The 21,821-nt window shown below is 46.7% G+C and overlaps 5 protein-coding genes across 7 annotated transcripts; 3 read left to right on the top strand and 2 right to left on the bottom strand.

Moving 5' to 3' along the window:
- Positions 1-473: 473 nt before the first annotated feature.
- GL218_08123 (C-8 sterol isomerase) lies at positions 474-1,232 on the bottom strand (the record flags this gene model as incomplete). The annotated part of the gene is made up of 2 exons (XM_033584914.1): positions 474-838; positions 908-1,232. The coding sequence occupies 2 exons, from the start codon at positions 1,230-1,232 to the stop codon at positions 474-476; spliced, it is 690 nt and encodes a 229-aa protein (XP_033441015.1).
- A 488-nt stretch (positions 1,233-1,720) lies between these two features.
- On the top strand, positions 1,721-2,486 carry GL218_08122 (Exosome complex component CSL4; the record flags this gene model as incomplete). The annotated part of the gene is made up of 2 exons (XM_033584913.1): positions 1,721-2,215; positions 2,316-2,486. 2 exons carry the CDS (start codon positions 1,721-1,723, stop codon positions 2,484-2,486), a joined length of 666 nt encoding a protein of 221 aa, XP_033441016.1.
- A 1,429-nt stretch (positions 2,487-3,915) lies between these two features.
- Positions 3,916-4,620, top strand: GL218_08121 (putative ribosomal protein l32 protein; the record flags this gene model as incomplete). The annotated part of the gene is made up of 1 exon (XM_033584912.1): positions 3,916-4,620. The coding sequence occupies one exon, from the start codon at positions 3,916-3,918 to the stop codon at positions 4,618-4,620; it is 705 nt and encodes a 234-aa protein (XP_033441017.1).
- A 2,240-nt stretch (positions 4,621-6,860) lies between these two features.
- On the top strand, positions 6,861-8,305 carry GL218_08120 (Ent-kaurene oxidase; the record flags this gene model as incomplete). Its single annotated transcript, XM_033584911.1, has 2 exons — positions 6,861-6,980; positions 7,040-8,305. 2 exons carry the CDS (start codon positions 6,861-6,863, stop codon positions 8,303-8,305), a joined length of 1,386 nt encoding a protein of 461 aa, XP_033441018.1.
- A 6,219-nt stretch (positions 8,306-14,524) lies between these two features.
- Positions 14,525-16,896, bottom strand: GL218_08119 (the record flags this gene model as incomplete). 3 transcript variants are annotated; one of them, XM_033584909.1, is made up of 8 exons in its annotated part: positions 14,525-14,789; positions 14,871-15,886; positions 15,945-15,981; positions 16,038-16,265; positions 16,320-16,619; positions 16,670-16,711; positions 16,768-16,800; positions 16,862-16,896. In XM_033584909.1, the coding sequence occupies 8 exons, from the start codon at positions 16,894-16,896 to the stop codon at positions 14,525-14,527; spliced, it is 1,956 nt and encodes a 651-aa protein (XP_033440879.1). The 3 variants fall into 3 exon arrangements, with proteins under 3 accessions (XP_033440879.1, XP_033440880.1, XP_033440881.1); XM_033584908.1 differs by having other exon boundaries at positions 14,895-15,886; XM_033584910.1 differs by lacking the exon at positions 14,525-14,789 and having other exon boundaries at positions 14,861-15,886.
- Between the last annotated feature and the right edge of the window lie 4,925 nt (positions 16,897-21,821).

Below are 21,821 nucleotides of genomic sequence, written 5' to 3'. Positions count from 1 at the left end.
ACTGCGTTTAGGGAAGAATTGTCTTTGATAGGTAGGCTCTACGAGATGTATAATGAAATATCATCCAGAATAGACGTCTTCTCGGGTTCTTAGAACACACGACCCAGTATCAAAACAATTATTAATCAAATACAATTTCCAACACAAACTCGGTTAACCATGCCAACTAAACAAACATGGGGGCTTTATTTGTCTTCATATGATTGGTTAGCATTATTAAATATTCGAAATTTGAAGTATTTAGAAATGCTATAAGAATTTTAATATGGCATTCATTAGGACATATATTTGTGTTAAATCGGCGGTCAGGGGGGTAGAGTTATATTATCATTATGGGGTGCGATACATTCTTAGAATATATCGCTTTCTAGCTTTCTATAGTTCTCTAAATAGCAGGCTCGCGGAAAGAAAGCTCTCCGCACAACTCTAGAATAACTCGTAACAAAATCCGGATTGGCCGGAAATGTCCCCATCTAGATCTTCCCAATCAAGAGGTTCTTGATCGTTTCCCGGCCGGTAATAGCTACGGTGCGGTACATAGTCTGTATGTCCAGTGTGCTAAACACACCGTCGGCGAAGCCGAAGAACAGCATAGGCGGGATCCAACCACGGGCGTACTCGAGAGCGAAGCAGCTCTCGGGCATCTTGTATTGCTTGACGTCGCCACGGCGCATGTGATGCACGCTGCCAGCTGGATAGACTTCGCGCTCGAACTTGCCGGGCACGAATGCCCACTGCTCGCCCGTTAGAATGTGGAAGTAGTCGTCTGCTGTGTGTCGTCCCGAGTGGCCCTCCGTGCCAGCCGCGGTACCGAAGATAATCAAATACTCGGTGATACCTGAAGAGATGAATTAATATTGCTGAAGAGCAACGAGAACTAGAAACAAATAGTTGGAAAATTACTTACTGGAGTGGATAAGGTACATAGCACCCATGGCACCGCCGGCATTGTTAAACATCCATTCCTCAGTGACGTTCCACTTAGGGTTGACGTGCTCCGGGTGGTTCTGGTATAGCTCGGTGACGATGTAGTCTACGATCTTGGCGGTGTCGTTGCCGTGAGCCTGAATGCCGCGCGAGGCTACATCTTGCAGCTCTTCAAGGTTGAAGATGTAGAAGTTCTCGAGGTTACGTTCGAGGAGGTAGACTATTGGGGTGAATATGCCGATTAACACACCGATGATAGTGAGCAGCCTGGCGAAACCGCTGGGAGTTGAGGTATTAGGCGCCATTGCTATGAAATTTAAGAACTAGAAGACACCGAGAACGACAAACAAACACAAAAACAAAAACGACAGCACGCCGACTTTAATTTAAAGACAGGCGTCAAGCTCCTACGATTTATCTCGGAAATTTAACGAAGCTAAAAAAAATTAAAATGTACATAATTTATATTAATAAATATTTTTTTTAATAGGTACGTACCTGTCAGATGGAATAGGGGTCTAAGCTCAGCTCAAATGTGGATCCCGGTAAACCAGACTACCGGATCGCACCATCTCAGGAACACAAACGGAGCGTACCCGGTAGTTATCGTATTCGTACTTTTTATCTCTTATCTAAAGTTATTATCGGCTCACAAATGCATCTCGGAGCAGATCCAGTCCGTCTGCAACCCGCTTACATCGCCAATCACACCGACGACATTTATTAACCCGCGCTCCTATTCGAATTTCCGATCCAATATATCATTAACTACCCTTCTGCTGTGCCGCAAAAGATGACGCAGGCCGTTGCCGTTGCCGTTCCTGGCCAGCTTCTTGGCCCTGCGGATAAGTACTCCGCGGGCGCCGGGACGCATATCCACGACGCGAACTTGTACTCGTCGCTGCTGGGCACGGTTGCTGTTGCGCACCCTGAGAAGGCGTCTGGGCCTGCGAAGAGATTGACGAGGATTGCGGCGCTAGCGGCGGGCAATAATGGCAGTGGCAATAACAGCGGCGGCAGCAGCAATACCCTACCCACGATCTCGGTCTCGCGCTCAGGTGTCTCGGAGAAGCGCGAAGTCCTACCTGAAGTCGGTAACGTGGTACTATGCCGCGTAACGCGCATCACACCGAAGCATGCATCGGTTGCGATCCTCGTCGTCGGCGACACGGTGCTCGAGGCCGAGTGGCAGGGCTTGGTCCGGGTGCAGGATGTCCGAGCCACGGAGAAGGACAGAGTCAAGATATACGAGAGCTTCCGGCCGGGTGATATTGTGCGGGCGCAGGTGGTGAGTATATACATTACATGCACACCTTTTACATATATTTGTCAACGGGCTCTTGGATGAAGAGGATTCATGTCGGCTAATACGCTATGGCAAACACTAGATTTCACTCGGCGACCAGGCTAATTATTACCTCTCGACCGCGAGCAACGAACTCGGCGTCATAATGGCTACGAGCGAAGCTGGGAACCCCATGTTTCCCGTCAGCTGGAAGGAGTATAAAGACCCGGAGACTGGCATTAGCGAGCCCCGGAAGGTCGCAAAGCCGTTTTGAGCTTCGTGACTACTTTATTATGGTCCTAAGGTTAAGAAACGACCTTTTACTACCAGGTATTTCGAACTGGCTTACGACCTAGAAACTATCGAAATGTCTTTTTGTGAATTTTGCTCCAATTCAAATCTCAAATTGGCGTACTCGGATTGTTTCAATCGGCGGATAAAAGTTACAATCTGTGGCTGGAAGATGTTGCCGAGACGACATTGATGGATACCTATATGGGGGATTATAAAATGGTATATCTCTAGTTCTTCGACTCAAGAGAAATTTGACTTCTGTTGGAGCATATCGAGCTAGACCGAGTATGGGTCTTGGTATATTAACCTACTCCTCAGCTAGGTATATATATGCAGTGGCATACCGTCTCGATCGTCTATCGTGAGTATCACACTAGCACCAGCCACGATATAAGCAGTATGAAGCACCTTACCAATGGGTCTAACAGCTTATAAGATAAAAACTCGGAGACCTGGAAATAGGAGACAATCATACGAAAATCGATCCTTTATGTCGAATAGAAATGTTTTGTCCTTACTAAATGTTGCAACGCTTAACGGACGTGCGTATGAACCCTTACTTTGGATCTGAATGATGGGTTGCCGTTTGAAGATGTTTCATAGGGCTTGTTGATCCTCCACAACGTCACGGTCCAATGTGCCTTTGCGTAATTAGCTGCGCCACTTATATGCAGTGTAAATGCTAATTGGGTTTTTGCGATTTTATTAGAGAATGAAAATATTGAAATTAAGTCGAGAAATATGAATATTATAAAAAATCTTTCAGAAAACGTAGATTAATTAATGACATAGCAAGAGGTTTGAAGACAATTTACGCGTATAAAGTACCCACTTACCAAAAATACACGCGCATGTACGTGCAAGACGAATATAGAGAGGCGCAGCATTACTGCTGCAGGGTCCAGTCGTACAAACCTAGTCCCGCCACCACAAATAACTTGGCATCTTATAGGTTAAGTTAGGTTGTTACCAGTTACCAGCCCAGTCTTGTTCCTGCCCGCAGTATTCCGTATTCCGTATCTCGCATAACTTAATCTTGCATTTTGTTTACTACGACCCGACGACGAGGGCAATTGAACTTAGACATTTAATAAAAAAAATACCTAGGAAAAAGGGCACCGAGAAGTCTAACCGCACCATCAATTGAATGTCGACTTAAATCTAAACCCTTTCATTCATTAACCTAGTAACTCACACCTTTTACCCCTCGTACATTATCGATACCTATATCACTAGACTTCAAGCCCGAACAAACGCACTTCGCCATATCTGCCGCACTCCGGAGCAAACACTAGCAGCAACATCTCCAACGAAGCGAACCCTTTTACCCGGCTAAATCCCACATAAAACCGCCGGCCGACATGGCCACAATGACAGTGACTTTCCCACCGATACCCATATCCAACACCATGACAGCCGCCAGCACCAGCACCACCACAACAACAACGTCCTGCTGCCCGAACTGCGGGCTTTCCCTACCCCCCGCCTCCGAAGCGCAAATAGCCCTACTCCAGGCGCAAAAACAGATCGAAGACCTGGAGGCCCAGGTGCGCCTGCTCAACCAGAAAGCCACCGCCGCAGTGGACCGGTGGGCCGACTACGAAGACGAGCTATCGCGGCTGCGCGCCGCGTCGACGACGTCCGTCGCGACGAATACTACTACCACGACCAGCAACAACAACAACAACAACAGCAGCCCGCGATCGTCGTTCCTGCCGACGGCGGCATCCGGGGCCGCGGCGCGGATAAGCCAGCTGCTAGCGCCGCGCAAGTCGGTGCCGAACCTAGCGACGCAGCGGGGGTCGATATCGGCGCCGGCGCCGGTGATGCCTAACGGAGACGACTTGCTGGAGGCGCTGTCGCGGGAGCGGGAGCTGCGGGCCAAGGCGGAGGGCAAGCTGCGCGATACGAGCAGGGAGGTGGAGGAGCTGAGCGCGACGCTGTTCGAGCAGGCGAATGAGATGGTGGCGAGCGAGCGGCGGGCGCGGGCGAAGCTCGAGGAGCGGGTCTCGGTGCTGGAGCGCAGGGATGTGGAGAAGAGGGATCGGTTGGATCGGTTGGAGGGTGCGATGGGGAGGCTGGATAGGGTCAGGGCGTTGTTGGAGGAGCGGTAGGGCGGGAGCTAGCTGCCTACCTAGGTAGGTACCTATCTAGGACGGAAGAGTCTAGGACGGAAGAGAGAAAGGCGTCTAGAGTGGATAAGAGTGGATCGGTCCGGCCGAAGTACCCGCACTCGTCCGGGCGCTTGTCGAGTCATGTCAATGGTCTGCTGGCGGAAGGGATATGGTAAATCGGTCACAGGTCACGGGGTACGAATTTCCTAACTGGTCACATGAGGGTACAGCTAGGCGTACGGATGGGGGATACGAATGGGTACATAAGCCATGGTCCGTCTCCTATTTCCGTAGGGTAAGGCCTCGTCATCATTTGATTTGTATCTGGGTGGTGGCTTTTTTTTTTTTTTTTTTGTACCGTTGTTCAGGGGATCATAGGATGTACAACAACAACAACAACAACAACAAAAGGATTGGTCTATTGCATTTTGCATCTGGGACTTCGGGAGGTACAAAAAGGGAAAGGCAATGAATGGTTTGAGACTACTAGGTATTTAGGTTATACGGTTTTGAGTAATGAGGCGGGTATATATATATATATACCTGAAGCCCTTGTTTCATTTGTTTCTCGCTTAATGTGGAAGCATAAGTTGTAAGGCCATGTCGTGATCCGAAACGAAATTGTGTTTTTGAGATATCTTGCTGATTGCCTTGAAATATTTTAGCCAGCACTCAGGCAATTTTCTTAGTTTGCTCATAACGAGCCAGCATAAACCATTAAGTTCTAGTAGATATTCGATTTCTCATTTCTCGAAGAAGCGTGTCGAAGCCATATTTGCGGTTGTCTCCGTATATGCGTAGTGCTTCTAGCTCGGTTTCTGTGGATAGGCTGAAGTCAGGTAGGGGGCCAAACTGATAATTGTTTCGCGATCGATACTTGGATATCTTGACGAGTTTTGCTTCTACGTCGCTATATAATTTTGTCTCTGATGGCTGCTGGTGCGGTTTATGTGCCTAGTTATCGTGATAAATAGGAACGAGAATTTGCTCCAGTAAGTACGATTACAATCTTTATCCTATATGTCTGAACCCCTTAAAAAGTTAGTAAATTAATAACTTGTTACTATAGGAGGTAGCTTCTCTTACGTATGACCTCAAAGTACGACAATACCTTCGTTATTCTAATGCCACTAAAGTAACATGCATTGCATGTAAATTGGAGAGATATGAATTATAAGCGTCATGTGTTTAAAATACGTGGAGTGATGGCGCAGTCACTTGGTCTTCCCCCCTAATGCGAGTATAAGCCGTTATGATAATCTGAGTTCTACTTTCCAAACTTCACCTGGTACTTGAATTTAGTCTTCTTTCCTTACTTCCTCCCTTTACATCCAGAATGAAGGTATTTACATATCTATTTCTTTTAATAGTAACTACACCTTCCAAAAACCACCAGCCATGAAACTCACCTAGTCGTTAAAAATCCCCCATACCTACCTACCTGTATTTGACCTAAATTATTACAACTATCGATCGTACACTCTTTCATGTAGGGTTACATGGTACTAATACGAATCGCTGTTATTTAATTAAATGTCTTGAATCCTACACGGGAAATTCCATATTCAAGTAAGAACCTGGGCCGCTCATGCAGTAGCTTTATGTTATTGGGTTGAAGAGAAGAGTAGACATGGCCCGCTGTATCTTCTATTCGTTACCTACGACGCCACGCCGGGAAATTCCTATGAGTTTGCAATTTTAGCATCCAATCTTGATCTACTTGTATGTCCTGGTTCCGTAAGTATACACCCATTCTCTGATGGTTTAATAGGATACTAAGAGATGGCTAGTATGTATATCTACGTAAAATCCAGGTAGAGTTTTCCATCTTTCCCTCGCCACTTCTGTCTTATACTTTTCTTATATTTATATAATCTAACGATGGCTCTAGAAGAAATACCAAGTAGCCTAGGAATAACTGTACCGGTGCTTCTTGCCGCTATTTTTATATATGGAATATTTGGGTCGTCACGACTTCCTGACCTTCCCATCGTTGGTGCAAAACCCGGTGAATGGTTCCCGCTCACGAGGGCCAAGTGGCGGAACAGAAATGATACGAAGACGGCTATTGAGTTTGCGTACAGCAACTACCGCCACCAAGCCTGTATACTGCCTATCGCTGGTGCGCATGATTGTAAGTTGAATCAAGAATAACCCCTTTCCCATTTCGCCTTGTAGCTAGTCCGCCTCGAAAATGAAAAAAATTCTAGTTGAACTGAATAGGGGCTACTACTATTAAGATGAAGAAGGCAGTACTAATCGTCACCCCTATAGATGTCCTTTTGCCTGCTAGCGAGTTCAAATGGCTTGTCAACCAGCCTGAATCTGATGTCGGTTACCATGTAGATGACGAAGACCAGGTACAAACGCTTTGTATATGATCGTAGCTAAAACATACCGGCGCTGAGTATATATCTAGCTTGAACATATTTTGTTTCTAAACCAACACCTCCTCCGTACCATCCTTCGTAATCGGCTCATTTCTACGGTCCTAACTAGGGAAACTTACAACCTAGTCCCAGCTCTGCTTGGCGAGATACGTTACACTGTCGATAACCTCTTAGGAACAGACACCGAGAACTTCCACGAGATTTGTGCGCGCAGCACGATACAAAACGTCTCGTGTCGGGTAATGAATCGTGTCTTTGTTGGTCGATCCATAAGCCGCAACGCCAAGTTTAGCAATGCGGTTACTGCGTATATAAGAAATACACCGACGGTCTCGAGGCTACTACGCTTCATATGGAAGCCGCTCCGGCCACTTGCCGCCTTGTTCCTCACCTTACCGGCCCGTATCCGTACCTGGAAGATTTATGATATCCTAGGCCTAGAAATAGAACGGCGGTTAAAGGTAGCCGAGGCAAACGGTATCGAACCGGAGCTCAAGGCTACGGAGAACGATCTCTTGCAGTGGATGGTTGATGGTATAAAGCTGTCTAACGACCCGCGCCGCTTTAAATTCAACATGCTGTTCGGTAGTATTTTGACCTTCAATTTCGCCGCGATGACTACGGTATCAAGCTCCATGACGCATGCGATCGTAGACCTTGCGTGCTCCAAGAAGGAGTATCTTGGTGAGCTACGCGTCGAGATTTCATCCGTGATAGCGAAACACGGCGGCAAATTCGATAAGCGGGCACTGGCATCTATGGTGAAGCTCGATAGCTTAATGCGCGAGTCACAGCGCATTAACACGCCTGTAACGGTTTCTATTCCCCGCTCTGTGGTCAAGAAAGGGGGGATCAAGACGCCATCAGGCATTCATGTTCCACAAGGCGCAGTCATGGTCGTCCCAACGTACTCGATTATGCGTGATGCCGCCATATATCCGGATCCATGTACTTTCAAGCCGTTCCGGTTTGCAGGGGAACCCACTGCGCCTGGCTTGGAAGGCCAAAATGGCAATGCTCAAGGATCGCTGCCGCCGCCGACGAATCCCCCGCAACCTTGGGTTAAGGCAACCCCCGAATATACGGCATTCGGGTATGGGCCCCACGCATGTCCAGGACGACATATCGCGGCCGTCGGGGTGAAGCTGATGATGGCGTACATCATCGCTCACTACGACTTCGAGACGGAAGAGAAGCGACCGGAGAACATCTGGATCGGGCATTCGCAAGTAGGGCCGCAAAAGACAACGGTCCGGATTAGGAGGAGGAAGGAGAAGGATGTTGTTTTTGCTTGATAATAAAGCATGAATAAACCTTGCCTATTATCGGTAGAGTATGGATGGATATATCAGCCGTCGGTGACTAACCTGGAAGATTGACCATTGGGTTCGTCTCTGAGCTCTTCTCTTTCCTTGTTGCATTCTTTTCGGTTTTGCTGTAGTGGATTGATGATAGATATCTGAAGTGGTGGTATATACGAATCATACGCAGGTAGAAGATAAAGGGGTGGTGGGATAGGCAAGACAGGTTTATCAGAGCCCCTTTACTAACGATCGTTGTTATACTAGACATGTTGAGGGTAATTCATAGGGTTATTGACTAGCCCTGCGAGGCTGATAAATTAATTGTAGTATTTGTCACTCTTTTAGATTACTTGGGTGTAGCCTTACCTTTTAGCTAACAATCATTACGATTTTCGCTCGTTTTTATCAATGCCGAATTCAGCTTTTCGTGAGCTATCTAGTGTCTGTTAATACCATCGTGTCGTATAATATTTGGCTTCGGTAGTGTTTGTTTACAGACTTGACAATACATTGAAACCTGTAGTTGAGTGCAAAGATCGATAGTAACCACTCCCGACGTTTACTGGTCACTTATGATTAGGTACCCAGAGAAAATCAACCCCGACTACCTTAGGTACCTAGGTCTTCTATATGGCAAAAATATATATATCTGCAAAAACTTATCTTGTCTTCAATTATCCGGTTGGTTGATATGTAGGACCTACGCTTTGAACCTGGCACGGCGACGAGAAACCAACTTGTTTTGTTATGTCTCGAATAAGACAGAACATTGGCTCTTTTGGGGTTGGGCCATCGTTATTTGTCTTTTTTTTTTTTATCGTTTCTTCTTCTTCTTTGCCTTCTCTTCATCGTCTTGGTTATTCTTTTTTTCCTTCTTAAATTCTTTTTAACCCTGGTTGCGATCTTGGTACTTACTTGAAGTTTCCTCGCATTTAAAGTAGTTACCTATGCTGTTTGCTTGTCAGCTTCGTGATTGAGTTATTGGAATGCATTTTTTTTTTCGCATAATAGTTTAATTAAGCGTAATGAGGTTATTGCTAACTATGTGATTTCTATAGATAGATATATTGGGATGGATTGTGGCTTTGTAAGTTCTCGGACTACCCATGTATGTAAGTAAGTAGATGGGAAGATCGAAGCAACTTTAGCAGTGAATTCTTAATGTGCTATATTAAAAGGATGGATATAATCTGGGGAGGTTATCTTTTGCTCGATTATGATCTTCTGCTTTTTTTTTCTACTTATCGACGCACATTCATCTATACGTATGACAGATGCCGAGCTATCGGGTAGGATCATATCATAATCAGGGATGTTCTTCTAGGTGTCTAATCGTAGCCATATCATATCAGACACCCTGTCCTATCCTGTGTCGTACATGTGTTAGCGGAAAGCAACGTTGTGATAGAAATATTAGTATTCTTTTTTCTCTCTCGACTCACAAAGTGCTACCTACCAATCTACCTACCTACATACATACGGATCTCCGTTCTTTTGGTTATACCTACTTAGATATCCTAGATATGCACCGCATCCCCATCATGTCTACGTAAGATATTTTGTTTGCTTCCGAACGCAGTGTAACGGTACACGGCAGAAAGCAGCCGAGTATAGTGGGAAATGTTGGGGAGAAGGCTGAACGGGGTGGACTCGGCCAAGGCTTAGTTGAGCAGCTCTGTAGCTTGGTGTAGAGGACGGGCGGATAATGCTACGCCGCTATGTATGTATGTATGTGTATGCGTACTCAGAATCGTCCCGTGGTTTCTCTCGAAGCAAACTGCTAGGTTAAGCGTACGACGGTAGGGATACTTCGAGGTGTGAGTATGTAGACGAAGGGGATCTGTTCGGTCTAGACAAGTCTGCATTCGCTAGTGTAGCTGCATTGTTACAGAGCTGGATTGTCCTGACGCAGGAACTATTGCCGCTTCTAGAAAACAACCTGTTACGGCAGGGAGCGACATGCGTCGAGGATGGATGGGGGAGGGGAGTCGGTTTCTCGATACCCTTGACGCAGCAAAAACAGTGCCTGTAACCACGCATGTAGTCCTAAGCCAAGTTGCTTCAAATCCTTAAAGAACAAGGGGAAGGAATAAAGAAGATTGATTATTTCATCGATGGATTCTGGAGAGAGACACGTTTTAGATTCCCCAGAGTACCATCGTTTGGTTAGAAGCGTATCCCTGATCTCTCTCCCCGACCCTAGAGGGGGTAAAGTACGGTACCAAAAGCGGATAATACATACTCGATGACTTCAGAGCAGCCAAGACCACTCAAGCCACGATCTTTTTAGCTTGGGCATTAAGCCTTTAGGGAAAACAAAACCAACTGAGACCATCCCCAGGGTTTTTTAGTACATAGTAAGATCAATAACGATTCGTTCCCCATCCCCATCCGCCCTGGCAGCCGCAACCACTCCCCCCCCCCTAAGGTCCTAGCTTTACATATGTATACTCACTTTCTACCGGTGGCTGCAGTGCTATGTAACAAGAACGGGTTATTTCCCTACCAATGGATGCATATATTCTCCATTAGGGTTTAGGGGGGCCCTCGGAGCGGAGCCTGCCTGCTTGGATTGACAGGGGCTGTTGGCGTGATGGGGCTAGCGAATACGAGATTCTGGTCACCACCAAAGATCGCCGGAGGCTGGGGGTTGGACGAGTAGGTAACAAGCGTCAAAGTAAGTCTGTATGTATGTAGTACAGGAAACTATAATATTTATCTGTCGTGTAAAAAAAAAGTCGGCGAAATAGGAAAATCTTTTGATTAAATCGAGTATAATGTTGACTACCTATCTATGGAATGTGTTTCTCGCCTCCCCCCCTATTTTGATTCAGTATTTGATTCAGTATTTATTGGGTCCGACAACAAGCCGATGGATTTTATAAGACGCAGTAGAAGCTGTATAAGCTTGTCCACATATGCTATGCATTGCCTATCTGCAGGCGAGGTGCGGCATCACATTGGCCGTGTCGTTATGGTGACAAGGATGGGTCATGCAGTTTGTACATATTTGATAGCTTGTACCTACCGTCAACTAGAGCGGACGGTACTTGGCCCATTATTCACCAGCCGTGGGGGAGTTGTTACAACTAGCTAGTTGATCCATCGAGAATAACTACTGCTTCCCTACTAACCGTCGTTAGCTCCTCGTCCCATCTTCTTCCGGCATCTTGCGAAGACGGGCGTATCTATCTCTATATGGTAGGTATCAACTCGAGTGGACGTGGTAGAGAAGCCATACAACTCTAGATTTGAAGATAGGCTATGTAAAAGCTTTTAGTCTCGGAGGTCGAAGTCGATCTGACCGTCTTAAAGGGGGAGGAGAGAAATGCGGATGTTGATGGCATCATAGATCGACCCCTGAGCAAGCATGGGTTCGCTTCAGCTAGGAGACAGAGGATATCTTGGGCACTAATCGTCGTGCTATAGTGGCCTGTAGATAGTCATGATTGGGTTGACGTGAGAGGCGCGCATAGATATGTGATCGTAGAAAGACTACTACTGCACGGACGGATTATTGTAGCCATTTCAAGACCTAGTAAGGGCCGTCATGGATGGTGATTGTTCACAGTGTCTAAAAAAGAAGCTATGCCGTCTTGAAAATTGGGTATTCGTGTAGCGTTTCTAGAGCCGTGTACTCAACTGGTTCGGAGCAAAAATGCCGCAGGACTCAGCTGTGTAGCAATAGTCCTGGGTAGGTACACGCTCGATTGTTTGGGTAGATCAATCCCACGTCTCCCCTATTCCCTACCTAAGTATTAGCGGGCTAGATAGGCGAGAAGGTACTTCCTGAATGAGGCATTGACCGTCGCCCAATGGGAATCTTGCCTAAAGTTCGATGTAAGGGCACATAGTCCCTCAGGGTCCTGTAGATTGCTTTGAGGTCTGGAACTGTAATGCAATCTGTGTAAGTACTATACATTTCTTAGTGTCCATAGGTATATGTAGTCTTGATCTTGTTTTTGTTTTTTTGCTGCTTTAAGGGGTGAAGATGCTAGATGCCAGACGACAGACAGCAGTGGCTTGCTTCAATGACTAAGAAAAACCTGCTCGCGCCGAGGATATTATCGGCACAAAGAAAATCGTAACACGATTATACCCGACGAGGCGTTTCCGCCACGGTAATGGGTTGTGGGCGGCTCCGAAAATCCAGACGGCGAAACGGCGATATCTTAAAAGAACCTGGGCCCATTCCGCCGTTCTCTAAACTTCCGCCACCTCAAGACCACGGCGAAACACATGATATCACAAGCTCGTGGCATTCCGGCGACGTCGGGGATCTAGAACGCAATCCATGTGACATAATAAGCCACTACTAATAGAATAGCATTCGACAATTGCTATTGCACGCTTGGTTAGCGGCGTGGCGATTTGTGGAAAGTCGTTCGAGTGTAACGTCTCATAGGGCTGCATAACTCCTCTCTTATACCTAATCATCTAATGATGTTTTTTTTTTATTGATGCTGTGACATAATGATGGGACGACAAACTCACCTAGGTAACATGAATGGAATGGCGTTCTGAGCTAAGCTGAAATGCGCCTCCTTTCAGATCATTGGTAATGCGAGAAAAATAAAATAAAAAAAGATAATCTAAGAATAGATAGCCTCGTAGTAAAACCTCGTATAACGCGGCTGACCCCCCGGCCATCGCGTCTAATTGGTCGCTTAGTTTGGGATAGCTTTATTATGACCGTCTGAGAAAGCCGGCGTCCAGCCTAATTAAGGTCCGGCCGCTTAGTCTTGCTCAGCCTCCTAAAACCGGTTGAAATAATAATGCTATTGAGGCTTGTGAGTAGTAGAAATTTAGAAGGAAGAATTAGGTAGTAAGACATACCTACCTGACATACCATGGCGTGTGACTTGCAATATTTGACCACTTGACCACTTGACTACCCCTGACACGTTCGGGTCAACTTGTAGGATGTCCGGGCCGCTCAAGGGTAAGAAGAGTAAGCAAAACCCCAAATACTGACATGACGCGGCTCGTCCCGACTCCAATGACGAGGTTGCATTTCTAGGGTTAGAGCTGAATGTTAAGCGAGTTTAGGGGACTGGGATAAGGCCGGGGATGTTTCGCGACTGTCATAGAATTTACTCGGAAGCGATCCGAGGACCTATACGATACGTAGATGTACAAGGCTCACTACCTACATGTATGTTAGGTATGTTAGGTATGTTAGGTATTCCTTACCGAATTATAGCAAAGCCACCATAAACACAAATTAACAGAAACTAATAGTCCAAAAACAAGAGTAGACAAAAAACGATATTTGGTATTAGAAGCACCGCGTTTCCTTGTATTACAATTAATATTAGTTATCCGCGAGTGGGCGAAACTACGCTGCCATCTGCGAGCACCCAAGTCAGACCAGACTGTCGACTTGTTGCTGCGAGTATTAACCCTCATGTCTTCCAAGCCATGGAGCAATAAGCGATAACTATATGCTCCCGTGTCGAACCTTTAGTTCGTACGCATCCTCCGATACTGAATTTGCTTCGGTATCAATCCAATTAGAATAACGCCATTAACTCCAAGTATTCCCTTTTCGCAACAGCTCCATGGCCTCCGTTGCTACTATGCCGCTCTTGGATCTTCAGTATCCACTCCTAAACCCCGTCGTGATCTTCTCTATTCCGAAAGAAAATAAAAAAATATCCAAAGAAAATAAAAATCAAATACAAAAAATTAACGCCGTCCCAATGCATATGACAGACCGCCCGTGAGGTCGTCAGATTTTTGTGCCCGGATGAAGAGTTGTAAACAGTCGCTATGCAATTTGGTCGAGGGTGGTGTGTTGGGGGTATCCTATTGATTTAAAAACAATGCGTTTCCAGAGGGAGCGGCTGAGATTCTACTTTAAATATATATAGAAATCGTCGTGAGTCGTAAAGGAATGTAAATGGTCGGTCTATATAATGCGGTATCTTGCGAAAGGAGTGTCTATTTTGGGTATCTTCGATGGTATCATAAGGAGTGTCGTAAGCTTGTTCATTATGCAATATGTATTATGCGTTTCGTGTAACATAAGGATCGTGGTTATCATTGTGTCGATGTAGACATGTGTATTATGTGTATCTTTGAATCCAGTCAAAGGAGTGTGGTGTACAATTGCGTCTGTGGTAAAGTCGGAAAATATGTATTAAAAGTTTGGGTCGGGAGGTATCGGGCTTCGGAAGGTGTGGGTAGTAGTCGTGGAGATGGTTTCTGTCACTCCTCGTGTTCTCTTTTAAATGGTACCGGGGCTGACGATACCGAGGAATTCTGCCGATGGTGGTGATGCTGGAACATTTGAGGCGTCATGAAACTAGGTGACGGCGCTGAGAGAGAAAGAGGAGTAGTCGATTCCATGGAAGCTCCGTGCCATTGGTCGGGTTTGAGAAATGGTGAAGGTGCATAGTCCTGCTGCTGCATTGGGACCTCAAACGGGAGGTATTGTGAAGACGGAGATGCTGTATGCTGCGCATTGGTGTTCCTGAGCGGTATGGTCAATCATTTTTATCCTCTTCCACGTCAAAACGGAGAGCCAATGTGGGACTTCAGAGCTTAGATCCACACGGTCTGGATTGGAGAGACGAACCCGACACCAAAGTTGCTGGGCCCTACAGAGCCAAGAGGCGGATAGGCCGTCATCCCAGAATCCCATGAGCCAAATTCATCGTGGTCGCTATACGCAACGGAACCCTCTCCGAATGTTGAAGACACCGGGCTGTAGCCTCCGTATGAGGGCGACGGAATATTAAGGTACTGCTGGCTCGGAAACGGCGAGGAAATAACCAAAGGACTGACTGCATTTCCAGACTCCTGCTCGGTACCCATCACGGAAAGGTCCTCAGTGCTCCAGCTGAACGCCGGATTCTCCCCGTAAGGCAAATACGAGGTTGTAGAAGGAGGAGTGCCTTGCATGACGTCCTCGCTCATATAGAAGTTGGGCGGGTCGAATTGCGGGAATGACGGCGTACGAACCGGTTGGACCCAACCCATGCGAGACCGGAATTCGTTAACAGTATCGATGGGGAATTCCATGAGCGTAAGCGGTGTCTGCGAGTCTCCGTCGAGGCTTCCAGAAACGTTGATCGAGAGCAGTCGTCGAGCAATTTCCTCTACTGGTCCGATGGCGAGACTACCGAAGTATGCGGCGCCAATCTCAGGGAAAAGGCGTTCCATCATAATCGCAGCAGTGTAGTAGTGCGCAACAACGACCAAGGCACTCGGAGATGTACCATTTTGCTTGAAGCACATCACAGGAAGCCAGAAGAGCCAGGTGCGGAGAGGCCGGAGTCGATCAAACTGATCCTCAATCGACTGAATCGGGCTGACTTTGCGAGCACCCTTAAGAAAGCATACCAGCTGGGTCGCCAGTTGAGGGTCCTCCTTGTTTTGCTTCAGGTGAGCTTCAACCTTAGTGATCTGGTTAATGGTGCGTTGGAACGCATCAAGATCCTCCTTCCGTGGCTGATGAGGCTTGTGATCCGGAGTCGGGGACGGGGGCGCAGTAGGGAACGTGCTGCTTTCGGCAATGAACTCCCCAAATTGGGACTCGTGCTTCCAGGGTTCCATAGCATCGATGACCTTTATATCCTGCTGTTAGTACAACAAATATATTTTCAAGTGACAGACTTGTACTTACGGACGAGGTCCCTTGCATCAATTGGGTCCAGCTTCGCCTATTATTTCTCCGGGTTAGCCTTTGCTTCTCGGATACATGCATTTTATTGCCTACCAATCTGTCGCCTGCCACGAGAGCACGAGCGAGGCAGCTAGAACGGCGTCCGAGTTTTCACGTGAGAATGATCCAATGGCTTCCTGTAATCCCTTGAAGGCAACACCACGATGTTCGTAACCCATGCTGCCCACATGCGGGCAGTTTGTCAAGAAAGCGATGTGCTCGGCCGAAAAGGCGAGTAGAGCATGCATAACGTAGCCATGGGTAGCACCGATTTTAATGATTCTAGACGCCACAAGTCAGCGCGGTCACTTTAGAAATTAAGGAGAAAAGACATACGTAGGAATCTGACGGGTCCAAAGGGTAAACCCGTTGGCATCCATAGCACTCATCTCATTGCAGATGGCAGCGACATGGAAAATCAGCCTAAGATCTTCAACAGAATAGTACTGAGGTGCCGGTGCTGGGTAGATATTAAGACTCGGGAACGGGAAAATTCCAGTTCGCTGCCACTGCTCGACGGCGGCCTCGATCTCAGGGGTCCACATCAGATCGGGCTTGTCGGGAGTTGCCGCCCTTTCATCAGGAACAGGCACATCGTTGTACGGGCATCGGACCTTGTGCTTGGTACAGTTACGGCTACTCAGGGGTCAGCAAGCTGCATGTATCTCTAGAAGGATTATACGGACCATTGGGGAAAATTCTCATCACATCGGATATGACGACGTTTGCTACAAATTAATTAGTTCCCGTCTAATAAGACCGCTGTAAGTCAAACAAAGCATACCAATTATCGCAGCCCTTGCGCGACTTAGTGTGACTAGAATACAGTAATTAGTACACCGAGCATTAAAAAGATTAGTTTGCTCAGGGAAACAAACCTGCGTCGCGGAGGACCACCACCTGGGCCAGCCATTGTAAAAGCTGTATTAGAATAATTAAGTAAAAACGAAAGAACTAAGATATAATATTAGTACCGGTACCGAGGCATCCGTGTCCGGCAGGCGGCTCCGAAGAGCGTAATTCGAGCCGGCCAGAAGAATAAGAACGTACGTGAATTGGGACACGAAGTATATTCGTGCCGGAAGCGAGTGAATAGGGTTCGGATTGGCGTTTATCAACTAGACCTGGACGATAGATCAGAGGTAGATATAGATATATATATGCCTCCTCTTAGACGTTCTTGATTAAGTCGAGAGTAACAGATACGCCTATATCACGACATAGACCAAGTGTGCTGCGTTATCTTAAAACCTCTTAACGATTTGAGGTTTCTCGGTCTTCGTAGGATCTACACAGGGTGTGCACACACAGACGAGTCAGATGCGGGACGTTGTTGATAAGCCTGGTATTGGATGGTCTTTGCTGGTCGTTTCCTTCCAGGTGTTTTAAGCGATTGAATATATTCTCGAGACTCGGAGTACTAGTCAAGCGGAACAAGGTATGCGCGGTGTCAAGTGATTCTTATCAGCGGCTTTATGGCTTTATGGCTTGAGATGACTGAGATTGACACAGCGAGACGAGTCGGGTTCACGAATTTGACGGTGGGATCCTTCGAGTACAAATCTCCAAACACACAAAAAAAGGAAAAAGCGAATGACAGGAGCCAACGAGGACTTCCTAAAGAGGAGATGAGGTAAAGCGAGTGTGTGGTTGAGATTAGAGCAAAGCTCAGGTTTAAATTCGGTGATGATATGGGAAGACTAATAGAATGGAGAAAATCAATGGGGGACTGGAGGGTTGTTAAATAACTAAACTACCCGAACGACGACGTTAGGCGCAGGCTTTGGTGGGCTTGGTGGGCTTAGGCGGATGTACACCGTGCCCGGTTCCATCTTGTGACTGTCCTACTTTCCGGAAGAGGAAAATACAGTACAAGGAGTACATCCATGGCGGACATGTTATGGCGCTTGTTATGGTGGGGGCGACGGGAGGTTGGGTGCTAATGGAACACTATGGTTTAAAATCGTTCAAAACCATTCAAGTACCTCTTTTTACAGTACGGAATACCGTTACTTAGCTGAGTTACTGTGGGGGAATAGGTACATACATACCTTTACATACCACATGCACAATACCTCTACAAGGACAACCAGGTCGGTACTTCCACCAGGTTAAGTACCTACCAACATGGTACCTAGGATAGGTATACTTAGGGCATTTAGGTACATTGATGTAGGCATATACATAACTAAGGTACATGCACTTTAGGTACGATAATTCCTCACATAGGCTACTAGAAGGGGGTTTAAGCGCAATGATTGAATGACAAAAAATCAAATCAGTTCGAGTGGAGGCTATCGCTATCGATCTATGCCAATGTTATTATAATGCTACTACATACATGGCACGCCGTTGGCACCGAGGAGCCCGGCATCTTGGGCGCTCGGTGGATGGATCTGTTGTGCACACTAACAGCGGGCTGTGCACAGAGCTTTTTTGGCATGCTGGAGCGAAAAAGGTGGTGGGAAAGTCAATCGACCTTGAGACTTGAGAGACCTTAGCCTAGTAGACCCCCCAACGCTCTTAGAAGTTAATACATAGTAAAGGATACAACGGCAGCGTGTTACAGTATATATATCTTTCTCTTATACACTGTACGAGATACTATCTATTACTGCGTTACTCGCTATGTATTTAGTCCCGGCACTGGCACGGACGTGTGTGTGATGCGAATCATCGTCAAGAGGGAGTGGGTTGAGGAGTAACTGGGTGTAAGAGGTGGTATCGTCCGCTAAGCTCTCACCGTTCCATGATCTCAGTCAGATCCCTGTCAATGGACATCTACGTACAGGTATACATAAGAAAGGTAGCATGTGCTTCTAAACCTTTCTTGGCTTAGGGACGACGGAGGCGAAGCTAACTGCTCGGCCCCATCGGACAGGATCCTCTAGCTCACTGGGCAGTGGTCAAAAGTCAGCAGCTGCATCGACCATGTCCTGTCGCGCTATCCCAGGGCATACCCAGGGCGTTATCCTGCGTGTGCCGAGTTTGGGTTGGCATCGTCCCATCATCCATCCCATACGCAGCCGGTCTCTGACGCCGAGAGACGAAAGATAGGGCGGCGGACGGCGGCGATAAAGTCTACACACGTGTAGTTGCTCGAGCGGGCGTCTTATATCCTAAGGATTTTCTGACATATCTTCGGAGCTTTCTCGTTGATTCTGTGCTGGCCATGCGACATTTAGGTAAACTGAACGAAGCCCGAAGCCCACGACTGTGTTGGACATGTCAGCGTGGCGGGGCTGTTAAGAATCTCCGACTCCACTGGGATTACAGAACGACCATATTGGATGAGATATTGTTATGCGAAAAGATCCAGTAAGCTTTAATATAATAACCTGTGATCTTGTAGGAAGCAACGGGTCTCACTAAACGTGGCGGCGCGACAAATACTGCTAAGAAGGTAGATAGAGTCAATAGCTCACCCATGATGCTTTGACTGCAAGACAACCTTGACGGCATGCTAACTTCTATCAGCATGGTGTGGTGGTATGCATCAACGGTGGTCTATATTGAAGCCTAGTCTGTAGGAATCAACACATAGGCGTATATATCTTCCATTGGGCGTATTATGTCTCTATGCCACATGCCGGCATGCTTCAAATCCTCTAGAGGACGAACCAAGTCATCTGGTACACTAGAAATCCCCTCATAATACTAGGACCGCACATGATACAGTAGGTCACTGTGTTTGGGAGAAAACCAAACTATTACCTTACGTCCAATTCCGTCGCACCATATTAACTACCTCTGAAGCATGTCCAAATAAGTCCTCCGCATGTGTAAAATTTGAATAACTACCTAAGCTACTAAGCCACTTAAGGTATCGATAAAGTAACATATTTGATAAGTGGCAATAATACACCCAGTGATCCGATAAATCAAAGAATTCTGGTCTTTGTGAGATACTCGGACTAGCTAACAGACAAAGCAGATAATATTCCTGTGACCAAGTAACTGCTTTATAAGCCAACCGGATCTTACCCGTACACTAAAAGGGGGAGTTAATCCAGAGATTTTCATAGAGAGACAGCGGTTTCAGGTGAAAGAACGGACACCCAAGCCTCATCTCATTAGTTGCGGCTTGAGGATTATACCAGTGGCTAAAATCTTTTGCGTCCCCTTCAACACACGGGGATTAACAAGACCCCGATACCGGTAAAAAGAAGTTCGCGAAGAATAATTAGCTCCAATGTATTTTTTTCTAGTCAGGTTGACCGTGGCAGAATAACGATAAAATATCCTTACATGATGTATATCCTATCAACAGGCATGGTCTATCCCTGTGTAAATGGGGCAGGGAGAAAACTGCCTATACATATGTATATGTATACACTAAGCGTAGGTATCTATCATCAAACGGGATTGGCCTTAGCAACGTCATATTGACCTTTTCATTTTCTCAAAAGGTCGAAAGTGCCGGCCGTAGATCCACAAGGCGACAGTATTTATCTGTGCGCAACGCCGAGTTACATCTATCCCAAATGGTTTAGAGCGCCGAGATCACGAATGTATCAGATAAACCTAGGTCGAGTTTGAATTGTTCGTTGTCAAAGTTAGAAACAGAAAACATAAAAGGAGAAGTTGAGCTCCGTCCGCTCGCCCAGCTTGGCCCACAATATACAAGCATTGCAACTGCCTTAGGCCATAAAAACATACCGATTAATAATTTGACTATCACGCAAGTGCCCAGATCCCTACTGTCTACGGAGTACATACCCGAACGTTTAGGTCCCGCTCCGGGCGGAGCATCCACAATTCTCGGGGGACGGGGCAAGCAGCTCTATTTTGCCAAGAGAGCCTTGTTGAATTTTCATCGCGATTTTAGTAAGACCTCGGCAGACTAAAATAAGGAGGAAGGTGAGGCCATGATGCAATAATACTATCCTATTTTGAAAAAATTCGGCCTTGTCAGTTACATTAGTGGATTAGATACCCTAATCTACCTACCTAACCTACCTAAATACCTACCTAATACCTACCCTAAGGTAGCTTGATGGCATCAGTTTTTGCGCTACTATAAATCCCATTCCCCACTCGCGGAGTGCTACATAGATAGGTCAAGTACGGTAGAAAATAAATAAACTCATAGTAAGCACTATTTACCCAGCATCTTTTTTACACGCATTAATCGGTCATCGCATTCCTACGAAATGGCACATTCATCATCGTGACTTTCCCATGGTTTTCCCATGGTTGATGGGGGGAATTTGGCAGGGGTATTCTGCAAAGCTCGATCTGAGGGGAGACAGGCTCAACGTCGGTTGGCTGAAACAACAGTTTCTCGTGTCCATTTTTGGAGCCAATCTGAAGTGGGTTGCATACCCAGTCAACCCAGATAGGCTCGTCGCGGAACGTGTGAACCGACAAGGACCCTAGCCTGCCGCCCTTATTTACCCCTGTCTTGCCCCGGAGCCCTGAGGCCTGAGTCCCTGACGTTTTCCACGTCCTTGACGTAACATAGTATGCATGGTGATAGCCTATTCCGAAGAGGAAAGAGAGGCCTTTAATCAGTAAAGCGCCTCGGTCAGCGGTGAGGAATCGAACCATATTGCTTCTAGAGTACCCACTCGCTCCGACGTCTTTTTTCAAATTGATTGATTGGTGAATTTATCGCATCCCCTTCCATAGCACAGCCTCATTTTTCAAGCCCTGAATGACAGTTTCGCGTGGGAGGGACGTTAACGTCAAAATCGCTGACGCCCTGACGCCTCAAAGGGACTTGGAAGATCTCATGCCCCTGAAATGATAGGTCAACGGGTCCGGCAGCTGAGGTTTACGTGATCATCGATGCCGAGACCCGACACCACAGGTGCAGCACCACCAGACCCATAATCG

The sequence above is a fragment of the Daldinia childiae genome (genome assembly GCF_008694065.1).
Source record: "Daldinia childiae strain JS-1345 chromosome Unknown Scaffold11, whole genome shotgun sequence".
Taxonomy (NCBI): domain Eukaryota; kingdom Fungi; phylum Ascomycota; class Sordariomycetes; order Xylariales; family Hypoxylaceae; genus Daldinia; species Daldinia childiae.
The sequence above is the reverse complement of the archived record's forward strand: the minus strand, read 5'-3'. Positions and strand labels throughout refer to the sequence as shown.